This window comes from Brachyistius frenatus, unplaced genomic scaffold, assembly GCF_029030835.1.
Source record: "Brachyistius frenatus isolate BFR_SWC_R1_liver_20210118 unplaced genomic scaffold, ASM2903083v1 Contig_152, whole genome shotgun sequence".
Taxonomy (NCBI): Eukaryota; Metazoa; Chordata; class Actinopteri; family Embiotocidae; genus Brachyistius; species Brachyistius frenatus.
The window spans coordinates 726,466-745,217 of record NW_027210751.1 but is presented as its reverse complement, the minus strand read 5'-3'; the positions used below and the strand labels follow the sequence as shown (position 1 = coordinate 745,217).

Sequence of the window (18,752 nt, the reverse complement as noted above, 5' to 3'; positions counted from 1 at the left end):
AAAGAACACCTGTTGTAACATCTTACAACTAATTAGGTTAATTGGCAACAGATCAGCAATATGATTGGGTATTGAGTCTTTCAGCAGTGGAGATGGAGAGGGGTTCACAACTCTGTAAAAGACTGCATGGGCAAACAGTAAAGTTGCAAAGAATCTGGGATATCGTCATCTACAGTACATCATTTAATAAAAAGATTCAGAGAATCTGGAGAAATCTCTACGCAAGGGACATGCCTGAAAATCAATATTGGATTCCCATGATGTTGGGACTCTGAGGCAGCACTGCGTTTAAAAACAGACACAATTCTGTCGTGGAAATTCTTGCATGGGCTCAGGAACACTTTTAAAACCATAGTCTGTGAATACAGTTTATTGCTGCATCCACAAATGCAGGTTAAAACTCTACCATGCAAAGAAGAAACCATGTATAAACATGATCCAGAAACACGGCCAACTTCATGGGCCTGAGCTCATTTAGGATGGACTGGGGCAAAGTATAAAACTGTGCTGTGTACTGACGAATCAACATTTGAAATTCATATTATTAAGTATTGAATACCACGAAACACTAAATGGCTCAGATGGTGATTACGGCCCAAAAAAAACCTGGTAAAACTGATCAGTTGTGTGTTGCAGAATAGTGCAACTGCTAGAGACACTGTATTGTGTATTTGTTTGCTATGACCTTCCAACGAATTGTCGTGTTTATGCAATTTCTGAGTTCTTCAAAGGTGTATTTTTACATTTTAATGGGAGTCAGCAAGCAGTATCCTGTGTTTTCAGTCGTTTTGCTCAGCAAGGCTTAACGCTTGCTTCTTTTGAAAATGAGGTTCCAGTCAAAGTCAACAGCCCCTGGAGGACCCATCACAGTCCTTCATCTTCATCATCAAGACAGCAGAAAGCCAAAGACACATTTATAATTAACCTTTAACCAAAGGTTAAGCACCACTACTCATAAATAAGATTAGACTGTATCCTCCTCCACAATCCAGTCACTCTGAAGCCTCTGAGCCCAAAAATAAACCTTTTGAAATGACCATTATGCACACATAGAGACAATAAAAATACACTCACATGGGCAGATATGCATATAAACACACACGGCCCCAATCCTTCCGTGCAATCATTTCCAGTCACAATCAGTAATGGAAAGGAAATGGTGTCTGGCTCAGAGATGTTTGCAGAAGGCTGAAGGGCAATTTGGCTAAAATGAGTGAGTTAGAAATCCATTTGGGAGAGCAGGAGCGATATGCCCGAGTCTCAGCACTGGAAGGAGGACCTCGCAGTGAAGGGGTGAAATGTTGTGCAATGTAATGTGTCTCTGGGTGCGGAGAATATGCCACAGGTTGGGGATTAGACTTCCTGAGGCGTCGCTGTCCACAGAGACAGACCAGCAGCGGAGAGGTTAATGCAGCGCTAGCAAGTCAGAAAATGAGCCAGTGGAAGCGCAGTGCAGCTTCAGGCCGAGGGGAGCAGATGGTGATTGATGCAGAAGGATATTGAACGTTTCACACAAGCTGGCATCATATTACTCCTCATTCTCGTTCTCAACTCCCACTTCACACACAACTACACCCGTACCATGTGTGTGATTCTCCCCATTAATCAGAACTTTACACACCTGTGGGTGTGGATGCTCAACCTGAGATAAAATTGCCACTCAGTCAATATGTATGTATTTAGCAGAATGATATTGTCTCCAAATGATTTTGTGTTGCATAAGCACACATTGTGTGCACATGGTGTATTCAAATGATGCAAAAGAAAAGGTGGTAAAACTTGTTGTGGAGATCTGGTGTGTGTTAAAGGGAAGTTTTTGTCATATTTTTCCATATTCGCAACAATACCAACAATATGCTTCTTGATGTGCAAGACGTACAGACAAGGTACCTCATGTGTTATGCACCGTGACCAGGAAACAGGTTAAAAAAGGACTTGTGAAGAAGTACAAAGGGGGCAAGTCCACATTGAGAGGGCTTTCTCACTGGAGCGTGCTGTTCGAGTCCATGATAAAGCAAAAGTCAACTTGGAGTTCTTTCAAGTTACCCAAACCATGCTCTTTTCCTAACCATAACCAAACAGCAACCAGAAAACTAATCACAAGGAGCAAATTTAGCTAATAACACATCATGACTTGTGGAAACAATGCATTGACTTTGAACTTTATGCAAGAAGTTGAATGGGAGTCCTTTGCACCCAGAGGCTTTTTGTTACCCAACCTCCCAGTGTCCCTCCGTTTTATTGCACATTATGGAAACTTTTTGCACACACATTTGACATGATTTTATTTGTCAGCTTTGTTTTTGCTGCCCCCAGGTGGCCCTTTACAGTTGGGATAATTTGGTCATTCTGACTGTGGTAGGCTGTGGTAATATTTTACTCATATTACAACATGGGAAAACCATAAAGGTTTAATAAAAATGTGTTTGATTGGGTTACACTGTGAAATGTAGTTTTATCGTAACATATTTTTCCTTCACAGTTTTCTTTAGCTGTTTCCTTCCCTCTCAATGTGTCCCTGTATGTTTGCCAGGCTCAGGACTGAGTCACACTGTGGCTGTTGAAGGAACGGCTGCTCAGTGCTGCAAAAAGCTGTTGATTCATGTTAGTTCACATCTTCAGTGACCCAGACAAAATGATTCTGTTTCAGAATGAATACATAATTGCTTCTTCACAGGTAAATATTTGGAAATGGTTGAAGATATGTGACTGATTGCTCCATTTGAAATGTTGTAGTTTTTTTTTTGTTTAAATAGCTTTGTGTGGTGTCTTATCCCTTTATAAATATTTAAATTGGAGGACTGGATTACCTGAGGCATGAATACGTTTGAGAAAATAAGGAAAGCAGATGCACTGGATTCACAGGATGTGCTTTTCTCCTCACTTTCCAGAATAGGTTTTGTTAGGTACTGTTGTCAAAATAAAACCATACACTGTATATTAAAACAGAACCACAGTCTGAAACTAAAATATTTTTCTGGTAAATTACTGTTATTTAGCAACACCTGTGCGGTTAGCTGTTGTCATCAGTTGTAATTTGTGATTTACAGTGTTTTAAGACTCGCAGGTGCCATATTATGCGATGACAGACATTTCCTGAAGTGTGCAGGTAGCTGCTGTGGGCAGACACTCAGTTCAGCCTTACATGGAGTTACTTCTGACCAGGACATGTCGTTACACATCAAGCAAGTTTCTAGCACTGCCTTATTTCTGCTGCAACATTATTAAAAAAAAAAAAATAGGAAAACCCTGTCTCAGAGTGATGTTAAGAAATGACTCTGTGCATGTGTTATGTTTAGGCTGGACTTTTGTAATTCATTATCATCAGGTTGTCCCAATAAGTCTCTGAAAAGACAAAAGCTGATCCAAAATACTGCAGTACAAGTACAGGCAGGAGCTATAGAGAGATTAGATTTGTACTACTTTAGCTTCTCTTTATTGGGTCGTTATTACTATCCTTTTTCTGACATAAGAGGGCCTTAGTGACCAAACTCAAGCCTATATTAAGGACCTTATAGTACCTCATAGTACCTCATAGTACTATTATCTTAATAGAACGCTTAGCTTTCTGCAGGCTTGGTGTGGTTCCTACAGTTTCATAAGTAGAAAGGGAGAGAGGCCCTTCTTCCATGGAACCAACTCCCAGCTTGAGTTTGGGAGGCCGACACCTTGTTCACTTTTAAGATTAGGCTTCAAACGTTTTAATAAAGCTCATAGTCAAGGCTAACTCAGGTGACCCTGAACCCTCCTCTTTCAGTCTGCATGCATTGCATACGATTAAATTGTGTCTGCTCCCTGTAGTTTGTGCTTTTCTGTCCTCTCACTCGCTGAGCCTTTCTGTACATGTCTATGGCCACCAACCTGCCCTGTGTTTATTGCCTATGCTCATCATCTCTCTCTCCTCTCTGCTCTAACTCAGCCAGTATCAGACGACGGCTGCCCAGCCCTGAGTTTTTCTTCTCTACTGCTGCCAAGTGTTTGCTAAAGGAGTAATTGTACTAAAAGGTCTTGACCTCCCTGTATAAAGTGTCCAGAGATGACCTATGTTATGATTTGACAGTATATTCATAAGATTGAATTGAACTGAATCCAGAATTACATAATCACAGCATATAACATAGAGCCCCAGAAAATAAATAGCAAAAATTACACACTTGTGTTTAGTTTAAGTCGGGGTTAGTGATACCTTGTTTAGGCCAGCGTGGCGATAGCTCATAACATTAGAGTAGCTACCGTACCAACACTGCTGCTCAGCTCTGTAGTGCATTTTAATTTGCATGCCAGTACTGGACTTTAAGTTGGAAGTGGAAGTGGTCTTGTTCCAGTCAACATGTTTGCTGGTTGGTTTTTGTCTTGGTATTTATTACACCGAAGCTATCTATTATTTTCAGTGTACAAATATAATAGTTTGGGTTGTAACACACGGTTGAACTATTGGTATTGAGAATCATGGATTTTCGGTCGGTGCTGACTACCAATGGCCACAAACATATTTTTATGAGGTCACAGTGACCTTTTCCCTGAGCTATGAAGTCCACATGAATGTTTATGCTAACTTTGAAGAAAGTCCCTCAAAAACGTCCACAGTCACTTTGATCTTTGACTCCTAACATCTTGGTACATACAGTATATATATACAGTAGTATATCCATCTACTCACTTTACGTCTCACAAAATCATTTCATTTTTGCCTTTTTCGGGGGTAAATCTATAAACGCAAATGTCTGTAGATGTCTGTTTGAGCGAGTGATAAAGTTACATGACTGATTGATTAAGTTCGGATGCCACAACTTCCTGAGTCAATCTAACAACAGAACATCAGAACCAGAAAGCTGAACAGCCACTGGCAAGCTTACATACGGTCTGATGGATGTATGTCAAAAAATGTCCCCCTTCAAATGGAACATATTTCAAAATATAATGGCTGATTACCATAATAATCACCCCTTATAAGAATGGTTTAATGACCACTAAGTAGATCTTTCTCCCTTTTAGACAGTATGGGACCATTGTGCGAAAACCATCTGTAAGAGCAAATTGTGAAGCTTGTGCACAAGATAATGTAGGCTCATATTATTGTGGATATTTATCCAAAAAAAATTGTAGTTCATTCTCTGGTACTACAATCACAGCAAACTTTCTAGTTGCATCCACTACACTGCCTAATATGTAGATTTATGTGACATTTGGTGAGTTTCATGCCTTCATGCCTTCGGTGTAATAAATACCAAGACAAGTAAAAAGGCTTTTGATGATCCTACAACTCGATCTGTTCTGCCATCAAACTGCATCTCTAGCTGACCAAAGCCAATTAAACAGCATTTAACAGCAGCAGAAATACTCAGCTAGTTTACACTTTGAAACCAACAAAGATGTTTACTGAGAAAATTCAAGACAAACATCCCAACAGTGATATGGAGACGGTCCCCATCAGCAGAAACAAGAGCATCAGATTAATACTAATTTGTGGTTATTCATAGAAGTCAACTGGGCACCCCTGATGAAAGGAAAACATTTGCAGTAATATTTGGAGGATGAGAGATCTGATGAGACACTGGCTGCAGGAATTGTTTGCTTTCTTCTACTCTGACCATTCGTTAGGACACAGCTCTCATTCCCCAGCTCCCACTTTGAAGTGCATCTTCAACAAAACATTCAAATATAATAGGACAGGATAGACAGACCTGAATAGTAAACGTTTAGGCACATGTGGATGAGCACTAAATACAAACAGAACAGACTTGTCAGTGTTTTATTTTCTGTCCATATTAACAGCCGAGAAACAACCTTTAAAACCTCATTAAGTCATTTGTCATGAATTTGACAGTCTCTTGTAATGGCTTCTTTAAAACAGTATCTGTATGTGCAATATGAAGGGGGCTTATTGAACAGTGGCGAGCTGCATGTAGATGAGTACTGGTTGGGTCGTAGAAGCCTATCGCCCAGTTATTCTGATGAGCCTCTTACAAGGGTTGTCAATTTTATTGGCCTTTTTGAAATCCCTCCAGGTCCCAGAGGATGACTCAAACATCAGAAAAATCCATACCAGACCAGGACTCTACTGCACAACACAGATCAACTTCACCTTTCTGTTCAGGCTGTAACATCATCTGAAAGCGTTTTTAAAGCAGACTTTAGGACTTAAGACCTAGTTCAAATACTCCCCAGGGGAAGCAGCTCTGAAGTAACAGGACATGTCTTTTGGGAGCCTTCAGGCTGAGCATGTGGATCACACATGAACACCATTGATTAATCAATGATGCATTATGATGCCAGACACCAGGGACGAGGGGGTAAGGTGGGAACATTCTTTGGATTTTACTCCAACAAAGAAGCACATTCACAGAAATAAATTGATCCACCTTGGATTTAATTGATGAAAACTACAACAACAAAAATATTAATTGACAAAAAAAATGTCACAACAAAATCTGTATGTGACAGACATCCTTGCTGTCACTGTGAGTTCTATCAGCAGCCAGCTTTCCGTGTCCATAGGAGTGATCCCTGGTGTCCTGTTACTTGGGTTTTTAAAGGAAGAGAGGGACAATCAGTCATTGATTTCAGCTGAGGCTAATTAAGCCTCTTCCAGGCACCTTTCCTGAACCACTCCCCCAATCAGTCCCTCCTGCAGCTGAGCCAAACCACGCCCCGCCACCACACTGTATAATAAGTAACCTTTAAAAACAAGAGCTATGACTGAATGTTGTCATCATATAATGGAAACAGTATTGGTACCTCCCATGACCTGCAGTTTTTATGCTTTTCTGACCGCTTATTTCATACAAACATGATATGATTCACATTGGGATGAATCTAAAAATGACTCATTGTGTTTGTCCTCAACCTCGAGTCATGTAGTCAGTGCAGCAGGAGGTTTAACAACATCCTTAAAACAGCAGCAGCAGTGAACAAAGCGAGATGCATCACGAACCACGCCTCTAAAGTTCTGTTGTAAATTTACCATTATGCCCCCCCCCCCCCACACACACACACACACACATACACACACACACATACGCACACACACACATTCAAAAGACATGCATGTTAGGTTTATTGCAGATTCAGTGAATGTGATGATTGTCTGTCTTTCTGTGCTGCTCTACAGGATAAAATAGGTAAAGATAACAGATGAATAGAATGGTAATAAATATTTTATTATAAAACATGGTCAGGACAGCTATACGTGAAAGTCTCATATTAATAACACCTGCTCCCCACTAATGAAATAACAAATTGTCTGTAATCTAAAGAAATCAAAGACACTCACAATATGAACCCAGATAATAATTAAAATCATACAGAGATATGCATGTACACGTAAAGTGACAAATGGTATTGATGACATAGCAGAGAGATTGAATAAAGTTACCATTGAAATACTAAGGTATTATACAATTTTATGTTAGATATAAACTGAAAACATTTTGCTGACAATAGTTACCAAGCTGATCCTTTACATGAAACAGCAATTAGGAAGTACAGAAGATTTAACAACCTCTGATTTGGGATTTTGCTCCTCAGGCATGTGTACTTTTTAAACCGACAGAAGTGGATGAAATCTGTGCAGCCACCCCTCCCCCACCTTATGTGACTGGACACACTGAAAGACGGACTGACTGACCTACTGCCAGACAGGGCTAAAAATAATCAAGTATTAATCTATTTAAACACATTGCAGACTACCATACGCTCAATGTACACAGAATTCTCCAGGATTATGAAAACAGATCATTTAAAAGCTGCTGCGGGGGGGCTATCCCAGCTCACTTTGGGTGAAGGCAGGCTACATACATCCTGGACAGGTCCCAGTCCATCACAGGGCCAACACAGAGACAGACGGAAACAAAGACCATTCACGGTCTCATTCACACCTCAGGGACATTTTTTCAGAACCACCAATTAACCTGACATGCATGCTTTTGGATGGTGGGAGGAAGCCGGAGTACCGGAGAGAACCCACGCAGGCACAGAGAGAACATGCAGACTCCACATTGGGTGGGATCAAAAATATTATTATTTGTAGTAGTAGGAAGGATCAGGATGTAATCTATCATGGTTTGATCAAATAAATCTCGTCTCTGTGAGCAATCAGGTGCGGACTGCACTGCAGATAAAGAGACTGTTATGAATGTGTAATTAAAACTGTCAGCAGTGGTGGTCCCCTGGGTTTGCTCATGTATATCAGTGCATGTTATAATGTGCATGTGTGTGTGTGGCTCCAGGACAGACGAGGGACACGTGGGTTGTTATCCTTGTTGCCTCTGTTTGTGCAGTTCAAATCTCCCAGGACTCCAATAATGCTGTTTTCAGTGAGCCGTGCAGTCTTGCCAGAGATAATTAAAGCGGACCTGCAGTAATGGTGTCAAAAAGAAGCAGCTCTTTTTCCACCAGACAGAAAATTACAGTCTTGGTAAGAACATACAGTAATACAGCCACCGCTCTTACATTATGTTAATAGTGTTGTGAGAGCAACCCTGCCGAAACACATAACGAATGCAATAAATCAAAATAAACTATAAATAAGACTGCTTAAACAAATATGTATTATTAATATTTTGCTTTTGTTAGATAGTTGACCGTAGAGTGACCGGTAACAGGAGAGAGAGAAAAAGGACAGGTAATAGTGCATTCCTTCTGCCTATTTTTTTTTTCTTTTTTTAAAATGTATTTATTCATTTTGCATTTGTGAAAGAAAGTAAGTGGAATGGCAGAATTTTGAAAAAAAAAAAGTCTAAACGTTGCTGAAACTTTTCTTTACGCTAGGCTGCGGTGGAAAAGTTTTTGTATGGATCAAAGCAAAATGTGACAAAGTGCTGCAGAAACAGTTTCAACTCCAGTAGACAGGAAGAAATATCACATCTGTGTGGACAGATGAGAACATTTTAACACTCCGCAAATAAATGAATAATAGAAATCATGATTCCACATTGCTTTCACTAATTTGGGATTTTACTTAATGATATCACTTTATTGTGTCCTCTTCTTGGTTTAATGGAAGCAGACTGAACAATTAGCATCACCAACTGTTTGTCTCAACGCACCAACCTCTAAATATTCAGCTGACTGTTGTGGATGAAAACAATTAATTATTTCTCTGTTTTTGGAATTAGGTTTGAATTTGCATAGACACTTGGCTGTCGGTCCCCCAGGTATCAAAACAATTACACTTCATGAGCCTGACACTCTTCAGCTCCCAGAACACTCCCATTAAAAGTTGAGATTTCCCACCTCAGTGACTGTCAGCTGTTTAATATATTGGACCTCCATGTTCTGGAGTCTCCTCTATTATTGCCAATGTAAACATTGTCCACTATGTCTAATTCTATTGTTGTATCATGAGTATGTTTGCTGTATTATGGGATTAAATGGGACCTGAATGTTGGCAAATATTCATCAAAGGTCTGGTTTTTCTGGTCGCACCCTTTCAGAAGCGAACATCGCAACAAGTCAAGTCAAAGGTTACTTAATAATGTAAATTTAGGACCGTTTTGCATTTGAGCTGGGTGACCTCATAATGTCCACCACAGAAAAAGTCATCACCCTTCAGCTTCCACGACAATGTGTGTTTGTATGTGAGCAGTGTGACGGCGCTATCAGGTCAACTGTCTGCCACGTTGATCCAGACTGAAATACCTAAAAAAAAACTATTGATCTATATGATATCTGAATCTGAAGACTGTTGTCTTGAATCCTCATGACTTTGCTGAGCCCTTGACTTTTCATATAGCACCACCATGAGGTTGATATCTTTGTTGTTGTTGTTTGTTTGATATGTTTGTTGTTGTCTCGAATCTTCATGACTTTGGTGAGCCTTTATTGTTCACCTTGTGCCATTGTGAAGCTGAGATTTATGGTTTTGATTGAAAAATAAAGTTGAAGTTGAGTGTTTAAAAATGTGATTTTGTCCAATATATTTCTTCATGACCAAATTCAATTCCTGCTAAACAAATGACATATCCTCAGCCTCAGCTATTATTTGTGTTCAGTATATGTTAGCAAATGTTAGAATTTCTAACACTAATCTAAGATGGTGAAGATGGTGAACAGTACCTCCCAAACTCATCTTAACATTGCATTGTAAACTTATTAAGATGCTAACGTCAGCTCAAAACAGAATTGTGCCTGTAAGTAGTGTATTGTGCCTGAGTACAGCCTCACGGAGCTGCTGCAGTGCCTGTCGTGTTTCATCTCACACCCTGTCAAAAAAAAAAAGACATAATTTGCCAGTGACTTCCCAAGCTTATTTTAACAGCCTGCCACAAAGTTTGGGCAACTTAAAAAAAAAAAAAAGATTATCGTTAGGGGGGAAATGTGGTTTTGCCTGATTGGTGTGCTGGTAGGAGACATGGAGTACAAATATGGTGTCAAAGTCAGATGTTTTGAACAGCCAACCATCCATCCTGGTATCCTCCAAAAGAAAATGTGCAAGAGGTCATTTACCAATGATGGTTTCTCCAAGAATATTTCCATGCCCTTAGACAACCTTTTCAATGAGTTCTTTAATTGTGGTTCAGTAACCCTACAGCTCAGCATGTCACTGTATTTCTAACTTCTGTCTACATTGCCAATAAAAATTCTTCACACGTTTCCAGGCCAGGGGACTTTCAGGAACATTGCTGATTATATAGTGAATGTTGTGTTTGAAGAACACATCATTTCTCTGACAGCCATTGTGTCAGTATTGTAGTTAATAGAAATGTATGTTGAAAGTGTTCCTTCAGCGTTGACACAAAAGGGTCTCATAGAAAAGCAGATGGCCATTGTTTTAGAGAAGATGAGTGATTGGCCTGTGTCAGATAATTTAAATAATAGCTGCAGACAGCCTGTCCAGCTGAATCATGTCTGTGTTCTATTCTGTCCTGGTTTGTGTGTCATCACAGTGGATCTTATGTAATGAGCTGTGAGTCAATATTGTTTCTGTATTTTTTTTTAAAATATCCTTTGTTGATTTTTTTCCTCGGCAGGTTCCATTGGGAGGTGCTCCTATATCAAGTATCACTACTCCTCAGCTACGATACCTAAAAACCTCTCCAACAACATCACCAAGACGATAAGGCAGGACGAATGGCACTCCCTCCGTAAGTCTACAATCTGACTTCCTCTCTCCTCTTAGAGGAACAGCTATTAATGTAATATTCAAGGGAAAAAAAATCATTAGAAAGGAAGGAGAATTCCAGCAGGACCTAGCCCGTGCTTGTTAAAAGAATCAAACAACATTTCCACAAGAGTGCAATCACTTTATGCACTCGGTCATTCTGCGGTCAGTGATCAATAATCGTTGATAGTATTATTTTGTGGAACAGGAGAACTGCATTGTTCCATTCATCTGTACCCATTTTTTTTCCAGACCAAAATATTTCTACCACTTCTGAGCAGGATTCTGGGAAAATGATTTTGTCATGGTCAAGGTCGTGGTTCACAGAGAATAATTGTTCCTAGTTTTAATCAACATTCATATTCAACTCTAAATTGACCTTCTATGACCAAAAAGCTCATCTGGAAACTGTATATTTGTGGTTCTCAAAAGAAAAATGCTGTTTCCTTTAAAGCTACTATCAGGTTACTAGTTCCATCCAGGCTTACATTATCTGCAATGGAGGGTTAAAACTGGCTGCAGCTTATAGCGTGCAAACTTTACAGTAGCTTCTAGTTGACTAATTCTTGCTTTGGTTGCCATTAAACTTGACTCAAACCAACCACCACTTCCACTGGAAATCAGTTTAACCACGAGCCAACTTCTGTGAAAATCTTGACTGTCGTCTTGTATAGAACTGGAATATTATTTGGTCAGTTAGTGAGTCTGTCATAGTCAGCTAACAGTTTGTTCCACAGCAAAATATTGACTGTCATAATTTACCTTTGGTGAAATACAATAAATCTTACAGCCCCGGTGTTATTGCCCTTTACGGAAACTCCACATTGGCTTTACTTTTCAGACCTGGAGACCATGAAAATGTTTGAGTCTATGAAATATTTACACTCCCCCAAAGATGACTGATTTCTATTTTGATTTCATAGTTCCATGTATTTTTGGTCATTACTTTACTTCTCTTTTGGCAATATTATGTTGTACCGCCCCAGTATCACTGCAAAATGTGAAATAGACACACTTGTCTGTGATAGCAAAATGTGAGATAGCTACACCTGGTGCTGCTTAGGCGTGGTTTGGGTTACTAAATAAGCACATATTGTCACCTCCTGGTTTTGAACCTCATCGTCCCGCATGGCAGTCTGTGACTACCTCCTGATACTGACAAAAAATGTCTTTTGCACTTGGTCTCAAAACATCTGTTGCGGGACCTTGGTCACATGAACGCTTAAAAACGTGTAACTTTCACATCCCAAATCATTGCAATTTCACGCTTTGCTGTAGTGGACGGGCGTGTCTATTTTATTCTTTGCTGTGATAATGGTTGGCTGTAAGCTACAAATGTTAAAACAGAAAAGGGACGTTGGGATGCATTTTTATATGAATAAATTAATTCATATGAAAATGTATGTTACTGAATTTGTATTCAGTTAAATGATTTTTTTTTTAAATTGTATTTCTGGCAGATGTTGTGACATTTGATCTTTCACAGGGGATAAAACATTTTTATTTGAATATAATTATTTTATGGTTTCACCACTCTAGTGATAGCAAACTATCCATATTAGGTCAGGCTCTATGAAAAGCTCCATCATCAGTATGCTCTTTGCTCTGTCCATTGCCTTCATCTGTGTGGACAATGAACACTTACTTTATGTTTGAGTTTTATTTTTCCGAGTCAGTCCTGGACCTGGAGGGAACAGACTGGAGGCCTTTCTCTCCACAATGCTGTTTGCCTGTTAGATTGTATCAGCTTGGGTACGTGTGCCGTCAGAGGAATCCAGGGGGAGTCTATTTACTTTTGGAATACCTGCCATTCATGAGCCGCTCCTCCGGGCATGTTGCAGCTCTCGAGTCGCCTGGTCACGGAGCCAAGTGGAAACATGCTCTGACCTCAAACTGTCACCGACTCCGTCTGACTAGTCCTCGGCTGTCAGGTGACAGGCTTGGGAAAAGCTCCACTCTGCTACAAACCACAGAGGACTGCTCAGCTGTCTGTTTTCTTCTGTCTTCCTTGCAGCATGCAGCTCTGTCCTACAAACCAGAGGAGAACTAGTTTCTATTTGAAGGCTATTCGATAACATATTCAGGGCAGAAGATGCTATTATATGTTTTACCAATTCAAGTTGATTTACATGTAAAATTGTCTCTTTTCTTTTCTGGAATCTAATGAAATGGTAACCATGGCTACAGCTACTGGACTCAGACCATCAATGGTAACTGAGACACTTCTGGAAAAATGAAAAAAATATCATTAAAAGAGAAATTGTCACGTAGCAGAATGAAGATGAAGAAAGTGTAGATCAAATGTCCACCATGACATTTTCAAGGAGCACCCTGGTGTGTACAATGAGGCAAACAGAAATGCTGAATGCCTCCACTTGTCCTTTTGACCCCATTCTCAACACATTTAAAAAAAACAAAAAACATTTTAAGTGTTTATCAGATGAGTTCTTCTTTATGGAGAGGTGTTTTTAATGTTCAGCACATGGAGTTGCTGCATTGCTTTTGCTATTTAGATGAAGTTTGGTTGATTGAAGAAGCCATACAGTATGATGTATTCCCTTTTACAAATTGTACAAAAACATTACAGTTTCTTCTTTTGAGGCAGTCCAGTGTGGATGTCTCTGTGACGTGGTTGCAAGGCTATCATCATCGAAAAGATTCAACAAGAGAAAGCAATGACCTACATTAGAAATACTTGTAGTGTTTGTATATAACGTGATTACAACCAACTACCAGATGATTATTTAAGACAACTGTTTTGCTCTCTTGAGCCCCATTATAGAAGTACTGTTTGTTAATTACGATGTTATCCTTAAGAAAGGATGACTCCAAAAGAAAAATAATTCCATAAGTAACAATTATGTACTTGTAATTCTTACATTGAATTTAGACTGTTCAAACAGGAGAGAGGATGCAAGGCACATCGTGATTAGGTTATACCCTTATAAAAGATGAGCCCTACTAATTACACTGAAAAAAATTATACTTTGGACCAACTTAAAAAAAAAATGCTGTAATTTTTTACAGCTAAATGTATTACTTTTTCTCAAATTGCATTTTTTATTTGATTTAAACCTAAAATTTTAATTTAATATGAATAAAACATACTTATTTTAACCAAGATAAAAATTTACTTTTATACAAAGTAAAAATATTAGTTTTTGTCAAGACCGTACACCATGTTTAGCTTTGTTACAACTTTATTTTTTTCATTTTGGGAAAACCTAGTATTTAATATTCCATCTCAGTAAAGTTTTTTTTTACTTTAGTATAAACTAGTTAAAATGCTGTAATTATTTTACACGCAAATTTATCAGCTTTCATCAAGTTAAATTTCTTATTCAGTACAAACTAAAATTTTAAATTTTGTTACAAGCAAATTTATCAGCTTTTCTCAAGTTAAATGTCTAATTCAGTAGAAACTATAAGTTACAATTATACCTTAATTAATACATTTTCTTTAGTCACAAGCAAAGACGTCACTTAATGTAGTCCAATACAATTATATGTTTTGCTTTTTACAAATAAAATTTCACAACAAACAGTATTTTCTGTGATATGAAAGTAGAATTTTCACTTAAGATAAAACCGAAAACATTTAGTCACTGTCAATGTTTGATCTTGTTTACATAATACAAATAAAGACAGGAAAATTCTCTTCAAAAGACCTTCAGGTTTATTGTGATGGCTTTTAAAAAATGCATCACCTTTGATCAAGTACTCAAAAAAAAATAATTATAAAATAAAAAATACATAAATAAAACCTTCCATTTGAATCCTGTACAGCTAGCAGTATGTGTTCCACACATTAATAATTAACAAAATAAAATAAATTCTGGTATTTTTATCTGCATTAAGTTTCTGCAACAACATCCACATAAATGCTAAGATGTAACAAATGTTTATCTCTCTCAAACATGTAACATGCAATGTAAAAGCCACAACTGTAAAATAGTGTTTCCAAAACTGTTAAAACTTTTCAATATGGTATTTAAACCTTTTGCAACTATTCTGTTATGTTAACCACATAACTACTAACATGAAAAACTGGTATGTAAATCCCTATTATGAAATATGTAAAATAGCCATTAAGTGTATAAACGTTATTAAAACTTGGCTGTCCTTACATAAAAGTTACGACAATAAATGTCACATTATATTGAACCATTATAAACGCGAGATTAATGGATCAAAACAAGAACTGGAAAAATACAGTTCAATTGCTGTGGGACAATCTATGAGCAACGGTTAGTATTTTGTGAACAATTCAGTTCAACAAGAAATAGTACCACTACTGGTACAACTGAGCTGCAGGTCATTGTCAATTAAGCATTAATCACAGTGCTAATATAATACCTAAATAATGATACCACAGACAGATTTCTGTTCAGAAAAAAATCTAAACGTAAGCCAATTTAGAGGTGACATCTGTTTCCATCTTTCATATACATTTAACAATTGCCTGTTCCATTACCCAGTAAGACATTTGAATCTAAGTTATAAAAACAGAACAAAGAACATGCTGTATCCAAATGTCTTTTGTGGATTATTCTAATGTTCAGAGCTTGACACTCAGACTGTACACTCTGCGTGTCATCTTTTGGGGTTCTACTCTATCTCCATAAATATGTTCTGCAGTGCATCAAAAGTGTACTTTAGCTCACTTGGATAGCTCAAGTTTAGAGCATAGAGGAGACCAAATAACATGGCACATGCATGTGCAACTGATGTTACTAGGACCTGAGAACATGTATATGAGATTTCAAGTTTAAATAATCAATTCTTCATCTTGTCTTGAAATGAATTGATTAATGCAAAACTAGTTACCAGATACTCCTTGATAAGGTTTTCCACGTCTTCCCCGAGGTACAGAATGTTGCACTTCAGCAGACATTCCCTTTTCAGATTCACCTCGAGGCTCTACAGTGCAGACACACAGATAATGTAATGTTAATAGGTCCAATTTTGCCACTTTACAACAAAATTATTACATTTACTTACTACATTAGTAAGTATACATCTGTACCAAGTTCAAAGCTATTCTCTACAGTGTTTCATTTCTATTTTGGGTTTGTGATTCTATTTAAATACACAAGAAAATAATGTGCACAGTTGTTCATTTTGGGACTTACCAAATTCAGCAATATGGCCTTTTCAGGAAAAACAGTAAACCTGCAAACACAAAGTATATGGTGAGATTTCACTTTTAGTTTTTTTAGTGGACAGTCAGCATTATCCATGATTGTCACTACAGACTAATTCATTGCCTAAGCCTTAGATACACTGGTGGTATTGTACTATACTGCATTATACTGACAAATGCAAGAATGAACATGAATTCTTATCACTCAGCACTTTAATCATCCCTTTTTACAGTTATCAAAGAATAAAATTCGTATTCATATGTGGTCATCTAATTTTTACAATACAATTCCTACAAAATGCTGTTTCAAGAACAAAGACGTGAAAATGTCTGTATAGAGGACAGAGTCAATCACCCCCCCCCTCCCTCTGCTGTTAATCTGCACGGCTTCAGTGCTCCACAGTGTTAACAGAAAACACACATTTCTCTTAAAACAACAAAAATTCGAACTCTTACCTTTTTTTAAAGGAGTTTTTTAGTCCTGCTTAAGGTGCTCAGCTTCCCGAAGCATGGTAATGGCAGCGGCCAAAACTTGATGAAGGATGATTTGGTGATGCCATGTAGTCACGTGACATGAAAACCTCTAGTTTAAAGTAAAAATACCCTTTAGGTAAAAGTATTGCTGTTCATTTACTCTGAACATGTATGTTCTGAGTATGTTTTAGTTTTAGGCAAACTGAAAAACCCTGGTGTAAACCGAAAATCACAATTTTCACTTGGACTAAAGTACAAATTCACTTCAAGTCAATGACTCCGACGTTTGACTTTTTTCAGTGTATGTAACTGGCAAACAGCTGAGTTACTTCGTTAATAGCCAACAGAAGACTGGCAAGGATGTTTAGAATTCTCTGAATAAAGGAAATCTGTCATCTGATGGCGATGCTGAAATGTAATTTAGATTTTTCTTCAGAGGGCCAATGGATTCTATACAAAGTTCTGTGGCAATCCATTAAACCCGTGAAGAGCTAGTTCAGTGAAGCTAACATTGCTATCCAGTCAGCCTTACCTCGAGGACAGCTGAGAGGAGAGTCAGTACACAGCAAAACTCCAGTGGGAGCTCAATTTGTTGACACAGCCTTTGTTTTAGACTCAGTGATCATTTCAAATCATATTCTTTTCCAATACAATGTCAAGTTTAAACTTATGTGAGAATTCTAATACTGTATAAAACGCAACATATAACCACTAATCACAATAATTCTGCTATTAGGGTAAGTGGTTATATGTTGTATTATCTGTAGTGTTCCCTTATAACCAGTCTTTGGCTGCATGCTGCCTTTCTACTGTATTCCATACAGTATATGCTCCAGTGGAACAGACATACCCAAAATCAGCACAGTCAGGTATAACAAATTTTTTTAGTTTCCACCAGGAAATCAATGTCACATGGTTACACTTTTTATTTCCAGCCAAGGACGAAAGACATCACATTTATTTGTCTAAATAAGAGCGCTACTGCGATGCATGCACGTGCTTTAAAAACTGGCATAGTTAACCATTTCCGACTATGGTTTTGATTCACATGCATACTGTAGGAGAAAGATGGGTGTATCTTATCTTCAGTATCTTGGTGGGCTTAGGAAAACACATTGCTCATATTTATGGCAGGAAGGTCACCCCTCTGCAGTCAGATATGTTTAATGTCCTTATTACTGGGCTGTCCACACACCATCTCAGCATGAGGTAACTCCTCTCCTCTAACTGATAGCCTGTCACCCCAGTGTGGGTATGAAGCCAAAAACTAGAAATAGGAAAAGCATGAAGGAACAAAGCCCCGTCCTCATCCTCCACCAAATCAATAACAGGCCTTCAAGTGGCAGCACTAAACAACCTACTAATAAGAAATTACATGTGGGCCTTGAACTGGGAAGTCTTTGGGGACCGTCAGCTTCTAATGAGTCCAGGGTCTGACTGCAGATCAAGTGACCGGGGATCACATCTACTACACAGTCTGGCCTCCGACAGACAATTCAAGGACCACTCAATTCAACACCAGAGCTGCAGTTTCTGTAAACTGTTCATCTCCAGCAGAAAACTGAACTGACAATCACAAGTTGACATTTACATTTTACAAGCAATAAACTGTAGTGAGCATACAACAACAATTAGAAAACTGTCATCATTTAATAAATTGTTTTCATTTTATAGTCAATAAATTTAATGTTGTTGCCAACACACATATACAAAAAACAATTATTTGCATGATGTGTTTCAGCTACATGGACGTGTACCTGGGTGGCATTGTGTAGATTGACATCTGCTGCATGTGATCACCTTGCACTTGCATTTACATAAACACATGCACAAAAACACATGAGCAGTTTTACAACATAAAGTGCAGCATGACAGACTGACAGCTGCAAAACATGAGACTTTCTTCTATTCAGGAGCGCTAATTAGCTTAATTTTCAAACCAACAGAGCAGGGTCAGTTTTTGTGGACACTCCTTCGCTTTCACGCTAAGAATATTTAGTCACATGGTTATGTTTGGAAGGAGTTAAGTATTGT

At 38.3% G+C, this 18,752-nt stretch overlaps 1 protein-coding gene across 4 annotated transcripts in view; it reads left to right on the top strand.

Moving 5' to 3' along the window:
• tmem178bb (transmembrane protein 178Bb) overlaps positions 1-18,752 on the top strand; it is a 113,990-nt gene that overhangs the window by 46,011 nt on the left and 49,227 nt on the right. For all 4 annotated transcript variants that reach the window (XM_069716125.1, XM_069716128.1, XM_069716127.1 and 1 more), the window contains one exon: positions 10,971-11,084. In XM_069716125.1, the coding sequence (XP_069572226.1) occupies positions 10,971-11,084 (114 nt within the window). The remainder of the gene's footprint in view (positions 1-10,970; positions 11,085-18,752) is intronic.